General features: G+C 39.2%; 1 protein-coding gene across 16 annotated transcripts in view; it reads left to right on the top strand.

Annotated features, from left to right (window-relative positions):
- Window positions 1-23690, top strand: part of Limch1 (LIM and calponin homology domains 1) — a 313082-nt gene that overhangs the window by 270929 nt on the left and 18463 nt on the right. For 12 of the 16 annotated variants that reach the window (XM_026387234.2, XM_026387225.2, XM_026387215.2 and 9 more), the window contains 6 exons: window positions 4359-4449; window positions 5237-5400; window positions 10796-10901; window positions 15486-15526; window positions 19876-19956; window positions 22501-22593. In XM_026387234.2, the coding sequence (XP_026243019.1) occupies window positions 4359-4449; window positions 5237-5400; window positions 10796-10901; window positions 15486-15526; window positions 19876-19956; window positions 22501-22593 (576 nt within the window). The remainder of the gene's footprint in view (window positions 1-4358; window positions 4450-5236; window positions 5401-10795; window positions 10902-15485; window positions 15527-19875; window positions 19957-22500; window positions 22594-23690) is intronic. The other 4 variants (XM_026387247.2, XM_026387242.2, XM_026387184.2 and 1 more) reach the window with 2 other exon arrangements.

Genomic DNA, 23690 nt, shown 5'->3' with positions numbered 1-23690 from the left:
TCGTTCCTGAGGAAGTGTTGCCAGTTGGAGAAGGGAAGGCCCCTTCTCTGTTTGAGCTGCAACCAAAGGAAAGTATGGGTCAGAAAGCACATTTCCCAGTAAGGCAGGTTTTTTTTGAAGCCAACCTCTGATTCTATCAGGGCTGCTTAAAACTGCCAACTTTGAAACTCATTTCCTTGGAAGTAATGGAGTGAGTACAAAAGTAACAAGCCTTCAGGAAGGAAAGGCCAGACACAACTTAATTAAACTGGCTTAAAGGGGGCTCCCCTGATTACAGAGAGTCTGTGTACATTGTGGAAGACAGAAAACTGAAAATATAAACTACCTACTACTCCAGCAATTCACAAATTAGTACTGTGAAGGGTTTTTGTTTGTTGTTTGTTTTTAAAATGTATATCCTTTTCCTCTTTTTCTTAGTGCATATAAAGTATTTTTAAATGGGATCATTTTATTCAAATTGGACTGCAGTTTGCTGCGTCTCTTAATTTATCCCACATATTTTGCTAGTAGTAGCCTGGTTTTGATGACTAGTGTGCATTTAAACTAAGCTTGAGAGTATAAATTCCATAGATAATGCATTTTAGGAGAATATTTGTTTGCCTCACATGGGCTACATGTCTGGCCCCTTCCCCTTCAGAACCTGGATGTGGATTGGTGGCTGGCAGCCTTCTGGTCTGATATACAGAATAAATGAATGGGAGGTAGAGGGAGGAAAGGAAAGTGAAAAGGCAGTTTGATCATTTCAGAAATGAACTTGAAACTCTCAGATACCTGAGTGTGCTTATGGATGAAAACCTCAAAATACTGGGGGACCACTTGAAGGTGGATTTGACTCCAAGTCCAGATGATAGAGCATGGGGGTCATAGCACAGGGCAGAGTTCCCACCCCACTACCTACTAGGGAACATGTCCTAATGTCCTGGCCTCAGTTTCCTCGCCTGTAACAAGGTATTGTTACTACTTTTAAACTTGCTCTGAGGATTAAGTGAGATCATTCACATCAAGGGCCCCCCTCGGTGCTGACCTTTGGTAAGTGAGGTGGATATTGATTGTGGTTACTTCTATTGCTACCATTGTTTTACCGTATCAAATGCCAGGATATAACCTTTAAACTATCATTTCAAGGTAATAAAAATTGGGTTGTCCAGAGCTCAGTGTTCAAGTGTTGAGTTATTTTAATTCTTCAAAGCAGAAGTTGTCCATTAGTCATGCGTAAGTCAAATGTTACTGGAATGTGGTGTGCCAATAAAGTGATCCTTAGTGAAGTAGTTAATGTTGGAGAATCTTGCCTTGTTTGCATCATACATTATGACTCCAGGGCTTCATGAATTATCTTATTTCATTGATACCAAGTGGCACACTTTTCATGTTTTCATCTTTAAATCAGGATTTCTCTTATAACCGATGGTATGCCATATTTAATGATATGCTTTCTTTCTCAGTACTACCTAAAATAATACAACTTAAAAGTGCTGACATCTTATATTTAATAAAATATGTTTATTTCTTTCTTTATTTTTAGACTGCAAAGGCCTTGTTTTATGGTTATTGATTTCTAGTAATTGGAAATACCAGTGTTCTCAAGAGGATCACTCAATATTTTAACTGCAAATTTATTTCCTAGCCTCAGATAGTTTTCAATAATCTAATTCATTTGGGGAAGGAAGCTAAAAATCAATGTTTCTGCCAGTTTTGTGTATATTAGCATCATAAAACAAAAATACTATCAGGTATTAGTATTTCGGTATGTGTGTGAGTATACTTTAAATTGTAAAACCCAGTTTGTTCTTTTATAATGCTAAACTGGTTGTTCTTCAGTGGCTCAAATAACAATGTAAATCTACACACAGAGACACCATCTACCTATCTCTCTCTCTGCTGTCTAACTTAACTATAATATTTAATTATTTTCACTCATTAAGTCTCTTAAAGAGATTCAACTCAAGCTTGTGGGTATATGAAACAATTATAAAATTCATTAAATATATCAATATGATGCTTATTTCCTACCCAAGATTTTAAAATTACATTTTAACTTCTTTTTATTTTCTTCTAGAACTGATCTAAGGTTATTTATCAGTAGGAAATTCCCATCTAATTACAAGGATTTCAAAACACCACACTTGTTAAAAGAAAAAAAAAACATTTTTACCACTAGTGCTATTATAAAATCATTTAGAAACTTGAAAGATTTGTTGCTTAAAGTTTCTTTGTTTTTAAAAATTCATTGACAATTTTCACTGATGCATTAACTTTAAAGGGCTTTTATTTTGGTGACTTGTGAGGCAAATTTTTGATTTATGGATAAAATATATACACTTACAAGAGACCAATAAATCTATAACTTTTTGAGATCCCATGGGGGATATAAAGCATTTAGTAATGCCTTTTCTGAAGACTTTATCTGAAAATTTCTTTAAATTTATGAATTATTTTATATATGCTTTAAAAATTCAACTTTAGCTCTTTATGGAAAACGTCTACTGAAAAACACTATAGTCACTGACTTATTCTCTGTAGTTGTGAAGTTATCCTAGCTAGTGTTTAATATTTCATTTATTTTTATCAAGCAACTAGTATAATCTTGGGAGAATTTTGAACTTTATTCTAAAATCATTTGGCTTCCAATGAAAAACAATGCAAAACTACATTTATTTTTAAATTCTGGTTACAGACATACATCATTGTATGATGTTTTGGAATAAGTAAAATGTATATAAAGAGAAGAAAAAAATCATCCACAATTTAAGTGTATTACAAATAACCACTAATAACATTTCATATTTCCCTACTTTTTATGTTTTTTTAAAAATTTTAGCTGTAGATGGGCCACAATACCTTATTTTTATGTGGTGCTGAGGATTGAATCCAGTGCCTCACACATGCTAGGCAAGTGCTCTACTACTGAACTACAACCCTACCTAGTCCCTTATGTTTTAATATATGTATTAATGAGCATTTTTTTTATATCTGTAGCCATATATAATCTTAAAATATGTATATACCATATATATGTATATATATTCATTTTAAGTTTTTTAACATTAGATAATAAGTATTCTCACATATCATTAATTATTGTTCAACAGCTTATTTTTTATGATTACATAATATGTCCCTTATGGACAAGTAATTCACTCAGCCATTCCCCAGTTGTTGGACATTTAGGTTGACTAAATTTTCTTACTAGTATAAATTCATCAAGCATAAAAGTGATACAGCTGAAGTAGTAATGAAAAGAACACAAGCATAAAAGTAATAAAATTGAGATCCTGCTAAGAGAGATGAACATGATATGATGGTGGTGTGCCAGGTGGATTGGATGGTAAGATGAGAGAGAGCACTCAGGGGAAGAACAGGGAGTGAGGGCTGACCACAGATCCCATCTATAGGAACAGAAAGGAAGAGATGGCTATGAAACTGTTGTCTTCACACTTGGCAGGACTTGGCAAATGTGAACACTCATGAGGCAGGAGTCAACGGTCACTTCAAAGGTTATTTCACATGCTGGGAATAAACAGAAATGGTCAGATTTGGAACAGGGATCAGCATGTTGAGTGTCATCCATTTGCCCATGACCCTCATGGTCGGTTGAGCTGAACTGAAGCTTTGATGGACTCTTGGGACTAGAAATGAAAGTACAAGTCATAAATGGAGAGAGAACATAATGGTGGACCTGGGGAAAACACTGATACATTTGAGGGTGGTTTGGCATAAGTGGAGGAAACAGGGCTCAGTTGAAATCTTTAGGAATTGTCCCTATTTTGATGAAAAGGAAGGAAGAAGAACCTATGAGAGAAGAATAGGCAGAGAGGAAGGGAGGGAAGGAGGGAGAGAGAGGAACAGAGAAAGAAAGAGACAGAAAGAGAGAGAGAGATCATGCACAAATTGAAACTCCATAATGGAAGTCACTAGGAGCCCAGAAAGGAAAAGAGCCTCAAGAATAAAACCCACAGTGTTAGGAGCCACAGGCAGCTATGCCCAGGACAGGCGCCTGAGAAGTTAATTGCAACTTTAAAAAACAAAACCAAAGAACCCTACTTCACTGTGATAAGCCAAGTCGAAAGGTACTGAGGAACAAGTGGATGATATCTAGGATTTAGAAACTTGGAAGAAGTGGGGATGCACACATGACAGGAGAGCCGGGAAGAGGGAATACACACGTGTCCCCTGCCTCCTTCAGAAATGGTCTTCCCCCAACAAACATGGACTCTCACCAGAAAGCTGTCCAGGGAATAGAAGAGATAAATCACATAGGCTACCTACCATGTTAGCCTGAAATTTACTATTCAGAAATATCCTTTATCTTTTAAGAACCTTCAAAGGATTCAAGGGAGGGGGGGGGATATCTTTTTCAGACAACCACTGAGGAAACTGAACCCGACAGCCAAGAGGATGAGAACGATGGTGGAAAACCAAGAAAAGGGAATGCAAAACTCGCCTCCTCAGGTTTGTTTCTTACCACACTAGTTTTAAGGTAAGATCTGATGATAACTCCTGAGATATGATGGAGTTGAGGATGTTGCCTCATGAATGGGAAAGGTAAGTAGGTAGACTCCACAAGGGGTGTGCTTGTGCTGCCACCTGGAGGCTTCCTGGGGAAATTCTGACTATAGAACTAAAGTTGCTATGAAAATAGAATCCCCGACTTCATTGCTGCTTGGTTATGTTTTGTTTTTTGAAAGTCTATCTCCAGTTCCTAAAAAATATTATATTTTCCCATATAACTAACTCTACAATTTAGGATCTTTTTTTTGGTACCAGGGGTTGAATCCTGGGGTGCTTAACCCCTGAGCCACATCCCCCACCCTTTTTATTTTTTATTTTGAGAAAGGGTCTCACTAAGTTGCTTAGGGCCTCCCTAAGTTGCTGAGACTGGTTTTTGAACTCCTGATCCTCCTGCCTCAGCCTCCTGAGCCACTAGGATTACAGGCATGCGCTACGGTGCCTGACTTGAAGGTCATATTTTGACACACTGTAGCAGCAATAGATAAGACATACATCAAAAAAATTCATAAAAACTGAGCTGAGGGTATAGCTCAGAGGTAGAGCGCTTGCCTAGCATGTAAAAGGCCCTGGGTTCCATCCCCAGCACCCTCCCCCATACACACACACACACTGTAACTAAGCTTCATGTTGCCAGGGAAGGAACTAGTCTTAAGTGCTCATTGAAGGAACATAGTCCCTCTTGTGATTTTATGTTTCTTCTTTCTGTTTCTGTCTAACTCCTGTTCAGAGCCACAGCATTTTACGACAACTGTGACTCGATGCAGCCCGACGGTGGCCTTTGTGGAGTTCTCCTCCAGCCCCCAGCTGAAGAACGATGTGCCAGAAGAAAAAGACCAAAAGAAGCCAGAAAATGAGATGAGCGGAAAGGTGGAGCTAGTGCTGTCACAAAAGGTGAAGTACAGAGTGGAGGGCGGCAGTGAATCCCCGGGGTGAAGGCTCTGCGTGCTGCCCACAGCAGGGCTGGGCTGCATGATGATTTGTTTTCTCTCCTAATCCGCTTTCCTACCTTTAATCTGCATTTTTCCCTGAAAACCGATAAACTACATGTTCATTGAGAAGAATTTATTATAAACATATAAAGTTATGTACATATAAACATGCAACAATATGCAACACTATATGTAGTTATGTTTTTAAAAATACACACCAAAATAGGATGAGAGAGGGAGAAGTCACTGAAACTTACTTCTTATTAGTAATACTTAGCATATATTCTTTCATCATCTCTTAAAATTTAATTTAAATAACTCGGGAGATTATTATTCTACTATAATAACTTTTAAAGTTGTGTTCTTATTAAATCTCTTCCATGTTTGGAGTCTCATTTACATTAGTTTGGTTTGTTTTCAGACACTAAATCTTCACCATTTACCCCAGTTATCTCAACCTTGGCTACTCTGGTAGTCTTAAAAACCACTAACCCTACTCTGGACTAACTAGATCAGAATCTGTAGAGAAAGAGACCAGGTGTCTGTATTTTTAATGGTTCCCAGGTAATTCTAATGGGCCAGCAAGAAGGAGAACCACTCCCTTGCATACCTGGCAAAGTTAATGTGGTGTATGTCACCATTAAAATAAACGACCCACAATGTGAATCTGACTTTAAAATGAAAAATTTATCACTTTGTTCATTAATCTCTCATTTACTCAACCAGTAATGACTGTGCACCTTCTCTGTACCAGGTGCCACACTAGATACCAGATATTCAACAAGGATCATGACACAGTCCCTGGCTCAGAACTGAGAGCCATGTGTCCATGGAACAGTCTTCAAGCCAGTTGCCTTGGTGCTCCAGGGTCCTTTCTTAAGTATATAGAGAAATATGTAAGGTTTTAGATCTATTAGCTAGTCCCCATTTTTCTATGTGGAGAATCCAAGAAGGATTTGAAGGTCTGTAAAGTGGAATTAAATTATAGATCAAGCCATAGGTCAGGGACAGGCAGGATTTCCCACCTTTGCAGATTTTTGCCTTATCCACAATACACTCAGAAATTTTGTTTTCATTATCCTTCCAAACTCATTTTTTTTTCACTTAAATCTAAACTGAAAGGAAAACTCTATATCACTCCTAGATTTTTTTTTTATCAAACAAAATGAAAAACATGACTAAAAAGTATTCATTGGCATTCTTCATCTGTGTCCACTCATTGGTGTGAGCCATCTTTGTCACGTGTACCCCACTATGGGAAAGTTGTCTCCAGGCATCTTGAAGTTTGATTTTTGGGTTTTGTGCTGCGGATAGTCAAAGCTATCTGGTAAACATTGTTCTCAGATATTTTAAGGCTTAAAATAAAAAGCACAGGATTGCTATCCTAGATATCTATTAGTACCAAGTACATATACCCCCAGAATTCCATTTTTGGACTCCAGGTTAACAAACACCTATTAGTTGATTAGCAGATAGAATGAGAGTCTTTGTACCCAGTGATTTTCTCACCTTCACCATGTGAATTTCTCCCTTGTCTTCCTTCCCTACTGATAGTTCTTAGATAAAAGTGATCATAAAAGTATTTGCAAGAGCTTTTATTTTCTGATTCACTTGAGGGTGTCACCTTTGTAAAACAAAACTCTCGTGCATAGAGGCTGACCCTTTAAAATATCATCATTCTGTGTATTTCTGCTAATAATTAACTATTTTATTTACAAACAGACATTATCTGGAAACGTGTTTCTGTCAGCCTCATCCATGGAGGAAATAGAATCAGGTTAAGATTTGAGGGTTGTCACTCCATTCACAATATCCTCAAAGAAAATAAAATACTTGGGAATCAACCTAACAAAAGAGGTGATTTATACAATGAAAACTACAGAACCCTAAAGAGAGAGATAGAAGAAGATCTTAGAAGATGGAAAAATGTACGCTGTTCATGGATAGGCAGAATTAACATCATCAAAATGGCGATATTACCCAAAGTTCTCTACAGGTTTAATGCGATGCCAATTAAAATCCCAACGGCATTTCTTGTAGAAATAGATAAAGCAATCATGAAATTCATATGGAAAAACAAAAGACCCAGAATAGCAAAAGCAATTCTAAGCAGGAAGTGTGAATCAGGAGGTATAGCGATACCAGAGTTCAAACTGTACTACAGAGCAATAGTAACAAAAACAGCGTGGTACTGGTACCAAAACAGGCAGGTGGACCAATGGTACAGAATAGAGGACACAGAAACCAATCCACAAAATTACAACTATCTTATATTTGATAAAGGGGCTAAAAGCATGCAATGGAGGAAGGCTAGCATCTTCAACAAATGGTGCTGGGAAAATTGGAAATCCATATGCAACAAAATGAAACTGAATCCCTTTCTCTCACCATGCACAAAAGTTAACTCAAAATGGATCAAGGACCTAGATATCAAATCAGAGACATTGCATCTGATAGAAGAAAAAGTTGGCTACGATCTATATACTGTGGGGTCGGGCTCCAAATTCCTTAATAGGACGCCCATAGCCCAAGAGTTAATAACTAGAATCAACAAATGGGACTTACTTAAACTAAAAAGTTTTTTCTCAGCTAGAGAAACAATAAGAGAGGTAAATAGAGAGCCTACGTCCTGGGAACAAATTTTTACCCCTCACATTTCAGATAGAGCCCTAATATCCAGAATATACAAAGAACTCAAAAAATTAAACAATAAGATAACAAATAACCCAGTCAACAAATGGGCCAAGGACCTGAACAGACACTTCTCAGAGGAGGACATACAATCAATCATCAAGTACATGAAAAAATGCTCACCATCTCTAGCAGTCAGAGAAATGCAAATCAAAACCACCCTAAGATACCATCTCACTCCAGTAAGATTGGCAGCCAATATGAAGTCAAACAACAATAAGTGTTGGCGAGGATGTGGGGAAAAGGGTACACTTGTACACTGCTGGTGGGACTGCAAATTGGTAAGGCCAATTTGGAAAGCAGTATGGAGATTCCTGGGAAAGCTGGGAATGGATCCACCATTTGACCCAGCTATCGCCCTCCTCGGACTATTCCCTGAGGATCTTAAAAGAGCGTACTATAGGGATACTGCCACATCAATGATCATAGCGGCACAATTCACAATAGCTAGACTGTGGAACCAACCTAGATGCCCTTCAATAGATGAATGGATAAGAAAAAAAATGTGGCATCTATACACAATGGAGTACTATGCAGCACTAAAAAATGACAAAATCATAGAATTTGCAGGGAAATGGATGGCATTAGAGCAGATTATGCTAAGTGAAGCTAGTCAATCCTTAAAAAACAAATGCCAATGTCTTCTTTGATATAAAGAGAGCAACTAAGAACAGAACAGGGAGGAAGAGCATGAGGAAAAGATTAACATTAAACAAAGACGAGTGGGGGGAGAGAAAGGGAGAGAGAAGGGAAAGCATATGGAAATGGTAGGAGACCCTCAATGTTACACAAAATTACATAGAAGAGGATGTAAGGGGAAAGGAGGGGGAAACAAGGGAGAGAATTGAACAACAGCAGATGAGGTAGAGAGGGATGATGGGAGGGGAGGGGAGGGGAGGGGGGATAGTAGGGGATAGGAAAGGTAGCAGAATACAACAGTCACTAATATGCCATTATGTAAAAATGTGAGTGTGTAACCGATGTGATTCTGCAATTTGTATTTGGGGTAAAAATGGGAGTTCATAACCCAATTGAGTCAAATGTATGAAAGATGATATATCATGAGCTTTGTAATGTTTTGAACAACCAATAAAAAAATATATTAAAAAAAAAGATTTGAGGGTTGTCAACTTCAATAGGACTAACTTTTGCTGTTTGCTTAATACACAAGTTCATTTGGACATCTGGTTGACCTCAGTAATAATGAATGAGGTGTTTGACTATATTTTACTCAGGATTCTTTTAGGGTTGAATATATGATTAATAACGAAAAATAAAATACTATGGAGAAGAAATTCTAACGTTCATTCATCCTGAGAACCCAATCACTCATCAACTTGTGATGGAAGAAGTGGCCCCTTAGTCTCACCCACCCTCAGGTTATTAGCTATCACATTAATCTATTGGGAACATAGCTGCCGGCCAGAGACCAGGGTCGGTATTAAGGCCTACAAGCAGCTAGAAGGTCATGGACTGATGCAGCTGTGTTCTTCATTCAGATTCACGCTCAGAGTCTTGTTTTAGATGTTGTTTAAGTAAGTTTGATAATCTGGTCTTTAGCAGAAACACCCAAGTCTGCATGAGGTGCTCCTACGAAAGGTCATTAGATTAGGATGAAACAAATAAAATTAAATAGTAATAATAAGAAAAATCCATTTTAACAAAACAAACAGAAGACTTTGTAAAGCCTGTAATTTGGGAACTATCTACCAGAAGGACAAGAAGTCTAACATGTGTACAAAATTCCCTAAGGGCATCAATGCTGTGGCACTATTTGAGAGTTGTTATTTATAACAATGCTTCTTTGCCAACAGGCAAAGTATATTGTCTTTAATGTGCTTTTTATAAGTTTGTGGCTGTTTGAATAGTGTCTTGAGAATAATGTCCATTAAAAGGTAATATTATTATAATGTTCAGCACTTACGGAGTGGAGTAAGGTTTTCTTCTGAGCATCTTAGGTGATACATCTCATTTCCTGACATTATAATTTCAATATTGGGTGGGACCAGAAGGAGAATATGTGATTGCCAATAAGAAAAGGAGAGAAAGTTATGTATAGTTTAGACAGACTACTGTCTTCTGGGTTTGAAGGAAAATGATCATCACATTTCTTGCTCTTATTTGATTTCTCTGAAAAAATTGATCTCTATATTGATGTAGAAAAGCATGAAAGGATTTTAGGGAAGGGGCAAAAAGTTTCCATTTAAAAATTAAATATTTGACAGTAGAATGTGTTCTGGCAGAGTATACATACAAAAAATATAACTCGTTCTATTAGGTTCCCACTTTTTGTGGTCATGCATGATGTGGAGTTACCCTGGTCGTATATATAAATACAAGGCTAGGAAAGTCATGACCAATTAATTCTACTGTCTTTCCTATTCCCCTCCCCCCTCCCTTCCCTTCATTCCCCTTAGCCTCATCCCGTGTATTTGTATTGTCCCCCTCCCTGATCTCCCTGTTTTGGGTTAACATCCACAAATCAGAGAGAACATTCAGTCATGTATAACTAAAATTTTTTAAATAAATAAATAAATAAAAATAAAAATAAATTAGTATTTGAGCTTAATGACTTATGTAATAGGCAGGGATCCTTTAACTTTCTTTCATGTATACTTATTAATGGATAATGCTTATAATGTACACATCTGTTTTCCATGATCCAGGTGTTGAAGCCAAAATCCCCAGAACCAGAAGCAACCCTGACGTTTCCATTTCTGGACAAAATGCCTGAAACCAACCAACTACATTTGCCAAATCTCAATTCCCAAGGTAAAGAGAAGGAAATGTTTTAATTTTAGATCTACATATTCTGCTGGGCCCGTCTGTAGTAAAATGTTTTGTTTTAAAAGATGACTACACCCTTTATTGTGATGTCCCTTTATCCGGGGGACATTTTGCCAGAGTCCGCGATGGCTGAATAAATAACTTCAGAATGGGAAACTGAGGCCACATTCTCTATTTGATCAAGCTGAGAACCCCTGTCACCAAAATCAGACATTATAGGATATAGTGGGGCCTATCCAAATGTTTGAGACCTTTAAAATTTCTTGCATTGTCTCCCAAACATAAAAAGGCAATTAAAAATTTTAAAAATCAATAAGTGTTTTGAAAAATTTACAATCTTAATATTGCATCAAATTTATTGTTCATTTTAGTCTTCATAGAATATCCATTTAGCTTGACAGTCATTTTGTTAAAAAGTCAGATTTTTTTACTCCATTAATAATTTCTGCTTGTACATGATGATGAAGCATTCACTATGTAGATTAAATGTGTTACTGGTAAGCAACAATTTTAACCTTTTTAACAACTTTATAGTAGGAGAATACATGAAACATTTAAAAAATACATTCTTAGAGTATATGTGAGAACATACTGAGGATATATTTTAATGTGCTGCATATTTTTGATACATTTTAATATAATGGGAGAAGGGGTGACCTCTAAAAACAGGAGTGAGGGCCCACAAAGATCTTAAATAGCACCCACTATTACTATGGAAGATCTTAAAATAACACTGACCCCCGCCAAGTACCTTATAGGCCATATATGGGTTAATGAATTCACCCCTTTGCTCTGTAAGAATCCAAATTTAATCCCTTTATCCTCATGAGAAACTCAGGTGCCCATACCACCAGGAAGGACCCTTACAAATATGAGCCCTGAAGGATGGGTCCTGAGAGTTGCACTATCCATGGGGATTATTCTTCAAAACAGATCACTGGGCTTTACCAATGCAGGTTCTCTAGATGTGGAAATGGCTAGCGTTTGGGAGGTAGGACAATAAGATTCCTGTGTTTCTTTTAAAATTTGCTTTCCCCAAAGTGTATTAGATTTGATTTATCAGTTCAGGCCAACAAGGATGGTACAGGTTCACTGTGACTGGGGTTTATCATTACTTCTCTTTTTAAGGATGAGCAGCTCTTTGGGGTCACCATTGACAGAATCTGCATTGCCTCCCATTAGTCTTTGTTGACAGTTTTTTGGGGCCCTGTATATAAAACAGGGAGCACTTGGTGGGGAATTAATTGGCACATGTACTGATGGTCATTCATCTCTTCATGTGGAAGTAAATTCAATACTATCTTCAAAGCATTTGCTTTAAATTGTCAGGCCTACAATCCTGAAGGGAACTGGAAAAAAAATCAAGGCTCACAACTGGGCCAGCAATTGGCTATATTTAGACAGATTTTAATTCTGCCCTATTTCTAGCACTTGTAATTGTGTGGATAAAGAATATAGAGTGGGAATAGATATTTTAAGCCATATTAATTAGTTGTATTGTCATGTATTTATATATTCCATTACCTGTTGTAAGGCATTTTGATTTGGGGAAATGTGCTATTGAATTGGGATTTTACTTCATGCTTTGCCAATGTTGAATGATTAAAAAAATAAAATTTAGTAGCACTGGAACATTTTGAAACTTTAAGAGAATTATGTTTGGAGCTGCAGAGACTCCAAGAGAGAATTATATTGTAGCTACAGAGGCTGGCAATAGAATGTCTGGGTTCCAATTCCTGCTCCTCTGGTTCTTACCTATACACCCATTGGGTTCTCTCTAATGTCTAATTGCCACCTGTAAATTAGAAATAACAATTACACTAGCCTTTAGGGATATCAGAAGCGTTGCATGAGATAATTTGCAAAAAGCGTTTTGCTTAGTGCCTAGCCTGGAATAACCACTGATAAGGTAATCTAGTGATTGCAGAATAGTAGCAATAGGAGCAGAAGTGTAGAATGAGATGTCCAGCAAAAATAAACTATTCCTGAATGCTTTCCTGAAAAGAAAAGTGTTCACATGGGGCACGGTGGCACATGCCTGTAATTCTAGTAGCTCTGGAGGCTGAGGCAGGAGGATCCCGAGTTCAAAGCCAATTTCAATAAAAAAAAAAAAAGCCAATTTCAGCAACAGTGAGGCACTAAGTAACTCAGTGAGACCCTGTCACTAAATAAAATACAAAAAAGAGCTGAGGTTGAGTGCCCCTCAGTTCAATCCCCAGTACCCCGACCCCAGCCCCGCCATAAAAAAAAAAAAAAAAGTGTTTACATCCTAGAGACATGGCTTCAAGCAGGAGTTCTCAAACATGAGTATGTGCCCAGCCCCTGTGAGGCACAGGGCCTACCCTCATAGGGTATGAGTCTGTAGGTCTAGACAAGAGCCAGAGTAGTTGCATTTCTTACAAGTTCCCAGGTGATACTGATGTGGAGATCTGGGGAACACACCCCAAAAACCACTGAATCAAAGTATTTATTTAAATTGTGCCTCAAAGACACCACTGATAGCTACAAAAATAACAGTAATATTTGTTTGGCATTTATGAAATTCTTAAAGGGAGCAAAAGACGTTTAATAAATGTAACCTTAAAAGACATGATTTATCTTTTATTGGGCTTGGAATGGGGGGAAATAATGAGTCTCTGCCCAGATATAAAGTCAGTACAAGCCAGGCCTGTAATCCCAGTGACTTGGGCGCCTGAGGTAGAAGGATTAAAAGTTCAAAGCGAGCTTCAGCAACTTAATGAGTCACTAAGCAACTCAATGAGACCCTGTCTCTAAATAAAATACAAAAAAAAAAAGGTCTAGGGATATGGTTAAGTGCCCCTGAGTTCAATCCCCATTACCAAAAGAAAAAAAGAAAAAAAAAGTTAATACACATTTAAGTGACTAGTCTTAAATCAAACATCAAGTCCAAAAGAGCCATAAGGTCAGGATCAGGATTCCTGGAGCCACACCTAATAAATACTCTCAGAAATAATAATAATAATATTGCCCCCAGAGAGTGATATCACCCATATTTCTTTAAAGTCATCTGTTTATGAACTGATCATATGGCCACTAAAGATCCAAAAGTCAACCCTAATTGATGTTCCACAGGTTTCCCCAACACACATACATACACATCAATTTAGTCTTTAAATGCTATGAAAACTTTTATAGAAGACATTTAAAGGTGACCAGTATCCTTTTCTCAACTCTCACACACCAGTAGAAAGATACGTCAAAATCGTGTTTTGGTAAAATAGTCACACACTTCAAAAACTGGAGTGTAAGGATATGAACACTTGCCAGGAGCTCTGTGCACTCATTGCACCATGTGCAGACATGGACACTTCTTTTTTTCAATCTGCCACAGACTTGCACACATGACCTTCATAAAGCATCGTGTGTATAAAGAAATTAAACCCCCTGTCTCTGCTGCCTTTGTACTTTCCTAGTGTTCTCCCAAAGTAATGTCCACTGTGCATTTTTCTCCTGCCTAGCATATCGTTTTACCATTTTGAAAGGTAAAGTTTAAACAACATCATTGTTAAGTATAAACCTAAAAAAATTTCACCTAACCCCACGAAGATAGACAAAAGTGCATAAACTGTGCCAGTTCTACTGACTTTTGTTTGTTGTTGTCTTCAGACTTTTTAAATGTGTTTTTTGTACAACATTTTGCACTTCGGGTTCACTGGCTCCCAATTCCCATGTCGACTATAATCAAGCCTTCTTTGCTAGTGGGACTTAGTCCTATTCAGCTCTCACTGGTTTCATGGTTTTCTGTTCTGTTCTGCCGTCTGATCTAGAGTCGCCTGGCACTGCCAGTGTTCCGCTTAGAGTTCAGAACTCTTGGCGACGTTCCCAGTTTTTCTCCCGGTCAGGTAAACTGCATACTGGGTAGCTGCATTTCTTTTGTGCACAAATCCATGTTGGGGCAACCAATGATGTCTCTGGCATTTGTCTTCATTTCTGATTTCAGGGAAAAAATGCTTGTTTCTGACACACAGTTAGCAAAGAGCTAGCTCTATGATAGCAATACCAGTTACACTGAAATTGAAAGGAAATCCGTAGAATTTCATTCAATTTTGAGAATCCAAAGAAATGTTATTATCCACAACTTTCTTTATTGTCCAGTCCCACATTTTTTAAAACAAAGATTAGAACCAGAAACTGGTAATGGTTCTCTTGTTAACTGTGTCACTCTCTTTACTTCCTGGATGACATCTGGCCTGTCTGTATCCTTCTCCATCTAGACAGGGAGAGGATTGCTCAGTTAAGCCAGAATGCAAGGTATATTGAGAACCAGCACTAAGAGGGATAGTTTTTGCTTCCTAGTCTAGTACCTGGTGCTAATTGATGTGGTCAATCATTTTACCCTGAAAACTTCTACTTCTTTTGGTGATGGGTACAACCTGCTTCAGGGTTTAGAGGTCTGCTTTATTTTGATTTTCTAATGCTCTTGAATTAGTTTTCAAGCTGACATAGGAACTACACAGTACTTTAAGAGGATCTGAAAGAAAGACAATTAGGAATAACTCATATCATTATCTTTTCTTTCTTTCTTTTTCTTTCTTTCATTCTGTGCAGTAGATTCTCCAAGCAGTGAAAAGTCACCTGTAACTACACCGGTAAGTGACCCACTTGAAAGAGCAAGATCATTCATGTGATTTTAATTTACAGCACTTTTTAAAACAATATTCAACCAGCTGGGCATGGTGGTACACTCCTGTAGTCCCAGCTTCTTGGGAAACTGAAGCAGGAGGATCACAAGTTCAAGGCTAGTCTCAGCAACTCAGCAAGACTTTTCTCAAAATAAAAAATAATAAGGACTGGGAATATGGCTCAAGGGTAGAGCACCCCTGGGTTTAATCCCCAGTACCACCACCCCCCCCCAAAAAAAAGTATTCAACCAAAAATAAGACCCAAATAATTTATTTTAAAAGAACAATTTAAAGTCATGGATAATACTATCAGGTAAACTATGAAGACATGGATTATCATTATGTGAAATTGATATCATGCCTGGAAACAAAATGATAAGCCAGGAATGGAAGTCTAAAGTAGCACTTAAAATTAGTGTAATAACAGGACTTAGTACTAAAATAGAGAATTTTGTAGACATTGAAACTCACTCCTAAAATAAGGACAGTACTTCATTGTAGCATATTGCTGACAGAGAGGACCCAGCCTGGGCTTTCTTGGGGGAGTCCACCAATGCCTTGACTCATTCCCCTTCTCTACATCAGGATCTTGAATTATTTCACTTGCACCTATTGTTTTTTGTTTTTTATTTCAATAAGAAAGCATTTGCTAATGAAAACGTCAACACACATGACATCTGATTCCTTACTTCTGAATTTTATCTGAAAACTGAACTGGTGTTTCCAGCACTTGGCCTATCATCCTCCTTCAGCCTCTGAAATGCCCATCCACCTGGAGATGTCCTGGAGCATTGCCTTGGAGCCACCTAAGGGTAGCCGTGTAATCACTGTTATGCCTTAGATTCCAAATTTGTTAGCCATGTGATCCTAAAAATATTATATGAGTTCCCTGTACCTCATCTTCCTTGACTGTGCAATGAGATAAGAATAGCTGTCTTTCATGGTTGTTGTGAGCCTTAGTTGAAAAGCCTGTATAGTACAGTGCCTCTTAGCTTATCTTCCCTCCCCAGTGGCTAGTCTAAGAGACAGGCTATAGCCAATACCAATTCTTACCTAGAGGCAGATTGTCTTACTTCCTAAGTGCCTAAGCAGAATGGAGAAGGGGGCCCCTCATTTGTCATATAACCCTCAATCTTTCCTGCCATATTCCAGACTTACAGACCATTTGAGGAGACTCAGGTACCAGCCTGTACTGGTAATCCCAAACTTCCGGGAAAGCTGAGTCCACCTGTGATGGATGGGAACCCCAGAAGTATCCCAAAGCTGGTGTTCATGGTACAGATCTGAAGAGTAGGACATGCCCACTTGTTCCCATTTTAAACTGCATTCAGAGCAAGGATGTTCACTTGTTCACTTGCCCACCGGGACAGGAGTGGAGTGAAGAGTCACTCCAAAGAGATACAGTCTCATTTCTGGCTTATAGAAAATAGAACAAGGAAGAGAAAACTTACTGACCTATTAAGTAAATTCTCTAACAATAGCCCCCCTCAAGCATGATGTTCTTTCAAGAGTCATTGGCTCCCCATAGGATAGGAAAGTATAAGAAACCTGGAAATAAGGAAAGCCTGAGGAGGAACTAAGCGTGAGAGGATGCTGACCTCAGCAGACTCGGGCTGTCTTCAGTGGGACTGAGTAGCACTGGAGGCCCCAGGTCCCGTGAACGCAGGATCCCATCACCCCCATGAAGGGCTTGCATTCATTTATTCAATAAACATAATTATTGAGGGCCTAAAACACCAGGCCTTGGGATCCTTAAAGGGAAAAGAGGCATCCCTGCCTTGGAGGGGGATACAGACCTATGAACAAATAAATTGTAGGGCCAAGTGGGCTCAGTGATCTCCAATCTGACTTCCTCTAGCACCTCTCGCCTGTCCTTGAGACGGGAGTTACTCTCTTCTGATGATCATTCTGTGCACTCAGTTATGAGCTCTGCAGGCTGGGCCTCTTAGTGGGACAACCCACCCCCAACCCCAGGCTGCAGTAAGTATTCAGCAAATAACCACCAAAGGAGGAGGATCACTTTTCTCCCCTTTTGTTTATTCCACTGGTATCTTCCTCCTCATCTTCCTCCTCAAATGTTTTCTCTCTTTCGTTTTTTGACCAATGTGCAGTGCTTTCTGAGCTGAATCCCCACCCCACATTCCATCTTTCTACCGCTGTGTGACTTACTCTTGAGATTTCCACATAGCATTGATCTGAAAATTAATTAATTCCTAATGGATTCTTTCATTTTTTTCTTCTTTTGGACTTTCCTCACTGGTCCCCCTCTGTCTTTAGTCACATAAACATCTGATTTCTCCACAATGAAGGGCCAAACCCAACTTCTGGACATTTCAACTGCCTCCAAGTCCTAGGGGAATACCAGGACCCAGCAACATTAAAATCCAGTACAATTTCCAATGGGGATTCACACTAGGATGACATTTTTTTATTTATATATGATAACAGAATGCATTACAATTCTTATTACACATATAGACTAGGACGACATTTAATGGTCATTTGAGGACATTTGGGAAACTTTAGTTTATAAACAATTAAGTACCTCTGCATACCTTGCTATAACCTATGGTATGCATATATGTTGCATGAACCATGATAGTGGAAAACAGGAAGTACATTTCCCAATCTTATAGTCCTATCTTTCTTTACTATTCTGTGAACATCATGGTCATCCCCACTATTTGTGAGAATCACACGAAGAGTACAAAATGAGACCCTCATTTCATCTATCTCATCTACCTAAATATACTAAAGTGATAATGGCCTGAGACGCTTCCCTGGGCTGACTGGCCATCATGCACCTGTGTGGTGATACACCTCTGTTAGAGATAGGGCAGGGTGCAAGTGGGTTGGCTGTAATTGGACTTGTCAAACCTTTAGACAGGACTGACCCTGGCCAGCTTCCCATCTGCTGGGGGGAGGTAGATTCTGCTTGCTCCCCACCCTGCCCCGCTAGGCCTCTCCCATCCCTCCCTAACTCCCTCACCCTCACTCTCTTTTGCCACTCAGGATCCCCAGGGAGTTCTAAGTGTCTCCCAAAACCATTCCATCAGAACAGAGGAAAGAGAAGAACATAGTTATTGATGAGCTTGGTCTGCCTGGCACCTACTCTGGTGCCTGGGGTGGCTGGACTTTAAATGAAGGATCCCATCTTTTGCTGATTTCCTAGAGGCAGGCTGTGATTTCTCTCCCTTCCATCCCTGAACCCTCCCAGTCCCATATTCTACAGCACAGGCACCTGCTTTGGACTATGCCCCCTTCTCTAACTACAGTCATCCCTCAGTGTCCACAGGGGATTGGTTCCAAAACTTGGTCAGATATGCAAATCCTTAGATGGTCAAGTCCCTTAGATAAAACAGCACATCATTTGCACATAACCCCTAACATATCTTCCCATATACTTTCAATCTTCTCTAGATTATTTATAATACCTAATATAATGTAGATGCTATGTAACTTGTCGTTAACTCATTTGTTTAGGGGATAATAAGGGGAAAAGGTCTGTATTTTTTAGTTCAGATGCAACTTAAAAAAAAATATTTCTTTTTTTCTTTTTCTGAAGTGCTGAGAATGGAACCCAGGACCCTGCACACACTAGACAAGCCCTCTACCACTGAGTTATACCTACTCCCTTTTGAAATCTTTCTGTGATTGTTAAAACCCATGGGTTCTAAGGACTAGCTGTGTTCCAGTTCATTCAGTTGATTCCTAAACTTGCAAAAAACCTTCTGCTAAGGTTTTTTTTTTTTTAAGTCTTTGCGTTTGAGTGTTTTACCAGCCCCAGGTCAGGGGGGTTCCCCTTACCTGGATCCTAGGTGCCATAGGTGGTCATTGGTGAGTTAAATAGCCCACTTTAGGGAAAGGTGATATGGAAAAGCAATTGCAATATAAAGCATTAGCTATATAGTACAGCCGACACTTGTTCATACAAAATTCATTTCTGCTGAAATAATTGGTCCCATTGGCTTGGATCTAGGATCAGTATGTAGATCATCTTGTGCTTAAGAGTGTGAATGCAATTAAGATATCACTTCTAAAAGAAATGAAGCAAAGCCTCCCCGACCCCATAGCTACTTTATGTTTTTACTAGTTCTCAAAGCCTCACAGATCACACCAGCATCTTGGAAATGAATTGAAGAGAGAGTAAGATTCAACACTGGCGTCCACCACCAAAAAGCACATTTAGATAGAGGAAGGCTTGAGCTTGTATATCTACATTAGGTGCCAGGCTGGAGGCAAATGGTCTTCTCTTGTCCTGGCCTGTCCTTGAGAACAGAGCTCAATTCTGATCTTGGTTTTATTTCTCTGAGCAGTTTAAATTCTGGGCATGGGACCCAGAAGAGGAGCGCAGGCGACAGGAAAAGTGGCAGCAGGAGCAGGAACGTTTGCTCCAGGTAGGACTGGGTTTGCTGCTGCCCCTCCCTTGCCCTTCCTTAGATGATGCTTTCTTTATTTCTGTTGCATTAAATCTATTGTTAGCACGGGAAACGGATAGCAGCCAATTCTTCTGCTAAGTTGGTGAGTCTAAGTCGATTCATTTCATATCCAGGCCGCAGCATCCTGTATCTAACTCTCTGTCAGAGGTACAGTGATGAACAGGAGAAACCATTCATGTTAACACTTGAAAAACTCCCATGTATTGATTAAGGCTCTGTCTACCCATTCGTCACCTCCTTAGGTACTAATTTCCAGTTCAAGTAAAGGTGAGATGAATTATCCAAAAGCTATTTGTTAGCATACAGGTGGAGTAAAATTTGGCTTCAGTCTAGTTCCTCAAGCAGAAATGTTTACTCACCTTTGAGTAAAAGCTGCTAATTCTCAATTCTAGAAGAATTCTGGGAGTACATTTATCATGTCCCCACCGGCTTCATGCCTGCTTCGTGGATTAGTAGGGCTTCCAAGAGTACCCTGGTAACCCTAGAAACTAACCTATGTTGAATACTTGGGATGTGTCAGAATCTGTGGTTGGTGGTGACTTTTATCTCATTTAATCCTCACATAGCCCTTCAGAGTGTGTCTCATTAGCCCCTATTTGAAACTGAAGAAACTAAACTTGCATCAGTTAAGTTACTTGTCCAAGGTCACACAACTAACCGGTGTTGAGCCTGGATTCATTTCCAAGTCTACATGACTTTAAAACATATGCTCTTTCCACTACACTCCTAGGAGAGCTGAGGCTACCAAAAAGTCCTAAAGGAGAAGAATGTTAAATCTCATTAAGTTTGATGACTTTCTTCTGCTGTCAGAAAGCGATGCTTAATACAAGTTTATTTTACTTACTTTTTAAATTTTCTTTTTTATCTTTTTTTTTCTGTTGTTTTACTTCTTTTAGCCTAACTTATAGAGCCGGGGGTAGAGAGTTAGATATTTAGTCAATTTTAGTGTACATTAGTTCTGCAAGTTAAATTTGGCATTTTTGAAAATTGCAGAGGCTTAGACCTTCAATACCAAAATATCAGAAAGAACCTGATTCATCAAAATCCCAGAGTGGTTGGGACTTTTAGGACCCTGGGGAAGACCTCACATCAGGGCTAGCCATCTGCTGTTATCTTGGAAATCAGCTGCTTCTTCCCCAGACAATCAGGAGTCACAGTTCCACAGAGAAAAGAAGACAGGGGCATCTGTGTCCCATCCTGGCCCTCTGTCTGTCACACTCTGAAGGGTGGCCATGATCATAGACGCAGGCACCAGGCTTGGGCATTGCTCCTTGTCCCACAAAAAATGGTTACCCGATGTGGCATCTTGGGTTGTGAGCCAAGGTGTTTATGAAGGAAAGCAGGGAAGCAAGGTGTGTGTGTGTGTGTGTGTGTGTGTGTGTAGTATATGTATGGTGTGGTTGTGTGTGGGGGTGGGTGTATGTGTCACACAGGAAATGCATCTTTCACTGCCTGCATCTTCCTGGTGAGTGAAGCTCATGAGGAGGTTCCTGGAACTGATAAGCCTATAAGAAGCTTTGCTTGGTTTTTCAGCTGTTATATAGATTTGGGTCTCCTGTGTTCTGAAAAGCTCCTCAAAGTTCTCTCTTAACCTCTACAATACAATATCCAGTTTTGATAATAAGTTTTTACCTGGAGTTTAAGAGTCCACCATGGGCTGACCAACAGTGGTTTTACTGGAGCATCAGTAAGAACGCCAGTCTCTGGACATTCCAACGAAGTCCTTTTGCTCCTAAGATAGTGACCTAACGGGTAATACCTGGAAAACATCCCAATGCCTTCCTGGAAGGCAAAGTGCAGATTTGCTTTAGCCTCAGAGAGAGGACTGACAATCATCAGCCTAAAATAATTGGAGTCTGTGCAGCACACATCAATAATTCCTTTGTCTCTGTCATGTCAGGATGCCATCCCTAAGACATCCAGGTGTCAATTCTCATTTCAAGCATTATTTCTAATCTCCATTTATTCATTCCTTCTAGTCAGCTCTCAGGAACTCCAGTGTCTGTCTGTCTCTCTCTGCCCCCTGCTGCTGGGGGTGGAGCCCAGGGGCTCGTGCTTGCTGGGCAGGTGTTGTACCACTGAGCTACGTTCCCAGCCAGCAACGTATTTCTATCACTGGGATGGCAACACTCATCCCTGCAAGGCCCAGTTGAAGCAAACTGTTGATTTAGGACAAAAACCCAAGCTCAGGAAGATTGTGGGAACTTTCCATTATTCCATCTTTCCTCTTTCCACAAGCAAACTTCTTATCACTCTCTAGAGTAATTCTACAAAACACAACAGCAGAAAACAACTGCTCTCTATTGGGTTTTTAGGTTCCTAAAGTGTTTCAGTGGCACAAAGTAGTGTTTCCCTTTTATGGTGTGAATCAATTAGGCTCAGAATATTACCCCGAAAAGGTCCTCTTGCAACATATTGTACATGGTGATGTAGAGGAAGAAAAAAATCCCAGAGGTGTATGCAGTGGTCAGTTCCAAACGATCTATGGACATCCCATAACAGGAGAGATACCAGAAGGAACAGGACAAGCTGAAGGAAGAGTGGGAAAAGGCCCAAAAGGAGGTGGAAGAGGAAGAACGCAGATACTATGAGGAGGTAGGAAATTCCCAAGAAGGAGTCTGACCTTGTCATCCCAATTCCTTAAAGTGTGTCACCACATTTTGAGTCTGTGGCATGTGTATGCATGTGGCTGTGTCTGGCTGGCTGTACTCTCAGCAGACTCTACCAGCCTCTTTAAAAGAGTCATATCACAGCCAGGCACAGTGGCACGTTCCTGTAATCCCAGTGACTTGGGAGGCTGAGGCAGAAGGATCACAAGTGGGAGAATGCCAAAAGCCAAGTGCCAATGTCTCGGCTGGCACTGAATCACGAGCCACCACACAGCTTTGTAGGTTCAAACAAACAGCAATTCTTTATTCCCGATCTCACACCAGCCTCCACACACGTTCAGGGGAAGTATAGGAGCTTAGTAAAGCCCTAAGAAACTTAGTGAGACCCTGTCTCAAAATAAAAAATAAAAAAGGGATGGGGATGTGGCTCAGTGCTAAAGCACCTCTAAGTTAGGTCCCCAGTTCAAAAAAAAAAGTCATATAGACTCTAAAAGATAACAGTACCCCAAATATGTTAAGGGTGTATTGAGCCACAGTCAAGGAGATGAAATAGTTACATCTGATCACCTATTAGAGTCTGATTCTTGATCAGGCTTAGAGAGATGATGTGGAAAAAAAGTCAATTCATTTATTGTGTATGTGCTTGTTTGTAACAAGCATGTTTGGTCACAATGAATTAATTTTCTAGGATGATTTTGGTATTGAGGCTAAATAAGTATATTCTTATTACTACATTTATTATATGGTACTAAAGAGATACAGAGAGAAGAATTCTACTTTGTTTCATTTTATTTATTGATTTTTTGAACTGAATGAACAAGACCACATCAGAGAACTTGAAAGTGGCTACATTTTATTTATGTTATTTAAATTGTTTATGATTAAAATTACCACAAGGTTTTTTGTTGTTGTTAGATAGTCAGATCCCTAATAGCACTTCTTAACTTCTTTAATTATACTCATTCAGACTTTGGTTTTCTAAATTCAATGTTTATTTCTAAATTATCACCCATAGAAACGTTATATGATTGGCATGCTTTTGGAAAATAAGGGGTTTTATTTTTTTAATGCCTTGCTTGTTTG

Source organism: Urocitellus parryii, chromosome 10 (assembly GCF_045843805.1).
Source record: "Urocitellus parryii isolate mUroPar1 chromosome 10, mUroPar1.hap1, whole genome shotgun sequence".
In the NCBI taxonomy this organism is placed as follows: Eukaryota; Metazoa; Chordata; class Mammalia; order Rodentia; family Sciuridae; genus Urocitellus; species Urocitellus parryii.
Note: the sequence above shows the minus strand (reverse complement) of the source record. Positions and strands in the feature narration are given on the sequence as shown.